The following is a 3712-nucleotide window of genomic DNA, read 5'->3' as shown; positions in this document are numbered from 1 at the left end:
CGGGAGCCCCTGGCTGAGAGGTGCCAGGCTGGGCCTGAGACTTCCTGCCCCCTCTTCCCCCCAGAGCCCCGCCCACCTCTTTTTCCACCAGGGCAGGGCCTGGGTGCTATGTAAATGCGCTGCTTAGCATTGTTTCCATCCTAGCTCGCACGAAGGGGTCTGTGAGAGCTCCCTTCAGATCAGGGCAATGAGGGGGAAGACCTCCGCGACCTGACTGAGTCCTCCCTTAAGGTGGCAACATGCGCTATCCCCTCAGCACCGCGTGCCCTGGGCCTTGGTCAAGTCTGCACCGCCTGTGCGGGACCCAGAGCCGGGTCGGAAACAGGTGCACCATCGTGGAGGAGAGGAGCTATGTGGCATGATTTGAAAACAAGCCGTCGACTCCCCGGTTCTACCGCTTGAAAACTTTTGGGGGGATGGCCATTCCACACAGACTCGTGCAACCAGTAACCCCAAGCAGAGTTTATAAGCAGCGACCCCCCCCCACACACACACACACACGCATCAGGAGGCTCTGGGCACCGTGCTGGGGGGAGGGTTCTGATCTCTGAGAGCTGATCTCGCCTGTGGGAGGCAGAGGGACCCCTCAGGTCACGCTGCTCCTGGGGTGGGGGGTCGGGGGTGGGGGAGACAATGCCAGAAGCTCAGCGAGGTCATCAGCCTCCAAGACCGGCCTGACTTCCATCAGTTCTGCTGCCTCTGTGACCCTGTGGCTTTCTCTCTGGGAACCAGGGGAATCGGGAATGGCCTGCGAAGCTTCGGGCAGGAGAAAGCAGAGGGGCAAAGCCAGCCTGGCTTGGGGGGAGCATGAGCGCCTGAAAGCTCAGCAAACGCCTTTGTCTGCAAGTCCACGGGTCGGCCTCCTGTGGGGTCTTCGGTGCTTAACTCTCCACCCCTCGGGCTCACAGCAGGGCAGCCCCGACGTGTGGGCGCTGAAGCAGCCCCCCGTGCCCCCTCCGGCCCCGAGACTCCCCGAATGAGTCAGCCTGAGTGTGAGTAGGTGCGTGTTCCATGAAAGCCCGCGCCCTTGGCTTCATCTGGGTGAACACTAATGAATGCAGCCTCACGCACCCCTTCCCCTCCCTCGTCCTCGGAGGTGTCAGAGAAAAGAGGAAATCAAGCCAGGGCGCTCGCAGGGGGACTTTTCAGGGGTGGGGGGTGGAAAAGCCACCCGCCAGCCCTTGATGTGGTTGCCTGGGTTACAAACTGGGCAAGACCTGGGGAATTCTCTACCCAGGGGGTGGCGGGCTGGGGAGACCCCTGCGCCTCCTTTCTGGAGGAGACCACCCACCCACACGGTGGAAAAAGAGAAACTGATTTCATGGCGATTTGCATTTCAGAAATGAAGGCAAATGAGCCCGTCCTCGGAGGCCCCTGTTTTCATGGGGTTTGCTCAAGCATGCGACCCCTTGGCCCCAGGGTGCGAGGTGACACCACAGATGGATGGGGCGGGGGTGCCTCCTGGGCTGGCCGGGGCCCCTGCTTGACAGTGGCTGTTCTCTGGAAGTGGCCGTGACCTGGGAGGAAGCGCGACCGGCGCTGTTTGGAGAAGTCAGGAGGAGGAACCTGGCTTTCCCAGCAGCAGTGGACGCCGCAGCCTGCCCGGCCCTGAGCTCCGCATGGGAGGGAGGCCCGCTGCTCGGGGCCGGTGCACACACTCTGCTCCGCCCTGTCACGTGGTCCCAGCTTTGTCCCAGGGACGTTGCATTTCCCCTCTTCGGTCGGGGGGGACAATCACCTGGCTAGAAAGGAGGGCCCCCAGAATGGCCTGCGTCTCACTGAGTGGGGAGCGGGGTCTCCATGGGCAGGGATGCCTGGGGAGCCAGGGGCCCGTGTAGAACGTGGGAGAAGCGAGAAGGCTGCCTTTTGAAGGGGCCACGGAAGTCATGGGATGAGCAGGAGGCCGAGGCAGGGCAGGGACCTGGCTCTGTCCACGCTCACGTTGGGCTGCGGCGTGGCAGACACTCCAGTGGGCGCCTGTGCCTGTGGCCTTTGCCCAGCGCCGTGATGCAGGGGGGCACGGGGAGCCAGGTGTGGCCGCCCCGTGGGCAGAGGGAGGCCAAGTCTGAGTGCTGAGATGGAAAATGGGAGGTGGAAGTGTCCCGAGGTCTCCAGTGACCGACCCTGGGGTCGCTGATGGGTCGCCTGGCCTCCTGACAAATCCCCTCCCCAACTACAGAGGACGCATACAGTGTGCCCCCACGCCCTGCCCGGGGAACAAAGCCAGGCGGCCGGAGGCCCCGGCACCGTGACCCCAGGGGCGCTGGCCTTAGTCTCAGTTGTGGCACTTGGAGCCCAGCCCCACCAGGCAGCGCTGGGAAAAGCTGGCTTCTGTCATCCCCGGTTCGCCTGTGACACGGTCCCCTCCCCCGAGAGCGCCTGACTCTGGCGATCCTACCGACGGGACAGGGGAACCCCTTTACTCTCAGGAAGATCCCCAGGGCCAGCACTGGCTTCATAAAGTCACACCCCAGAAAGCCCCGGCACAGCGCGATACTACGGATCACACAGGCCCATGATAATATGATGCCCACCAAGCACAGCGCGGCTGGCAGGGTGTGTGGTGAGCAAGGGCCTGGGTCAGAATCAGACCAGCCCGGGTGGGACGTCTGAATCCACAAACATCTCTTACCCCCTCTGTGGGCCTCCGTGTTCTCCACCCGCAGAGTCAAGGGAGGGAACCGGCCCTTCTCGAAGATGCCAGCAAATCGGCCCCTCCGGGGTGCCCACCCCCCATCTCTTTAGCATTTAACGTTAACGACAAGCAAAGCGAGAGAGACAGGGTAAGGGACTCCGAGGGACCCAGTGCCCTGTTTCGACCACGACCGGCACCCTCCCATCACCCCGTCCTCGCCCCAGGCATCCCCGGGAGAGAGTTCAGCATCGCACCCAGGAAGCCGGACTTACCGTCTGAGCAGGGCAGAGGCCTCTCGGGCTCGGGTGGTGCCGGGGCGGATCGCATGCTGTTCCCCATCTCCCTCGCTGCCCGGGCTGCGGAGGACGCGCGGAGCCTGCGGCACAGGGGAGACACACGGAGCGTCAGCCACGCGCCCAGCCCGCCAGGGGGAGAGTGACCCAGTTTAGGGTACATCGTGCCTCCCGCGCCAGGCAGCTCGCTTCTTGAAAGGTGGCTGTTTTTACGTGGCAACGAGATCCGTGAATGTTGGTTACGCGTACGCAGCGCGAGTTCTTTTATCAAGGGAATGACAGAGAAAAACCACAGAGAGGGAAGTTGCTACAAATGCTGTTGGTGGCGAAAGTTTCCATTCCCCGGCACCCCGGGTGGCAGCAGCGTGTTTGTGTGAGAGGCTGAGGGTGTCACGTGGCCTCAGGGCCTCTCCTCTCCTGAGCCCTGGCCCTGGGTCCCGGGCACCGGGGCAGAGCTGCACACACAGGGGCTGCCGTACCCCCAAAGGCCCCGGGGAGGGCACCTCTGCTGCAGCCCCCGCTTCTGTGCGCGTTTCTCCGCGTGCTCTCAGGCTCCAGCAAACGGAAAACAGGGAAAACTTCACACGTGGACTCTTGAAAAAATTACTTTTCAGTTACAGTTGACGTACACTGTTATGTCAGTTTCAGGGGCACAGCATAGTGGTTACACATGTATGACACTTACGCAGGGATCGCCCTGGTAACATATACAGTCATTGCGCTACGATGGACTCTATTCCCCACACGGTACTTTCCCCCCCTCCCAGGAATGTTTTCATACCTG

The 3712-nt window shown here is 62.4% G+C and overlaps 2 protein-coding genes across 7 annotated transcripts in view; one reads left to right on the top strand and one right to left on the bottom strand.

Moving 5' to 3' along the window:
• TG (thyroglobulin) overlaps positions 1-3712 on the top strand; it is a 168698-nt gene that overhangs the window by 113713 nt on the left and 51273 nt on the right. The gene's annotated exons all lie outside the window — the stretch shown is intronic.
• Positions 1-3712, bottom strand: part of SLA (Src-like-adaptor) — a 56805-nt gene that overhangs the window by 17938 nt on the left and 35155 nt on the right. For 5 of the 6 annotated variants that reach the window (XM_005872773.2, XM_005872772.2, XM_005872775.2 and 2 more), the window contains exon 2: positions 2908-3011. In XM_005872773.2, coding sequence (XP_005872835.1) covers positions 2908-2974 — 67 coding nt within the window. In that variant the 5' untranslated portion in view covers positions 2975-3011. Of the gene's footprint in view, positions 1-2907; positions 3260-3712 lie in introns of those variants that run through there. The other variant, XM_005872770.2, reaches the window with a different exon arrangement.

This window comes from Myotis brandtii, unplaced genomic scaffold (genome assembly GCF_000412655.1).
Source record: "Myotis brandtii unplaced genomic scaffold, ASM41265v1 scaffold390, whole genome shotgun sequence".
Taxonomy (NCBI): Eukaryota; Metazoa; Chordata; class Mammalia; order Chiroptera; family Vespertilionidae; genus Myotis; species Myotis brandtii.
Note: the sequence above shows the minus strand (reverse complement) of the source record. Positions and strands in the feature narration are given on the sequence as shown.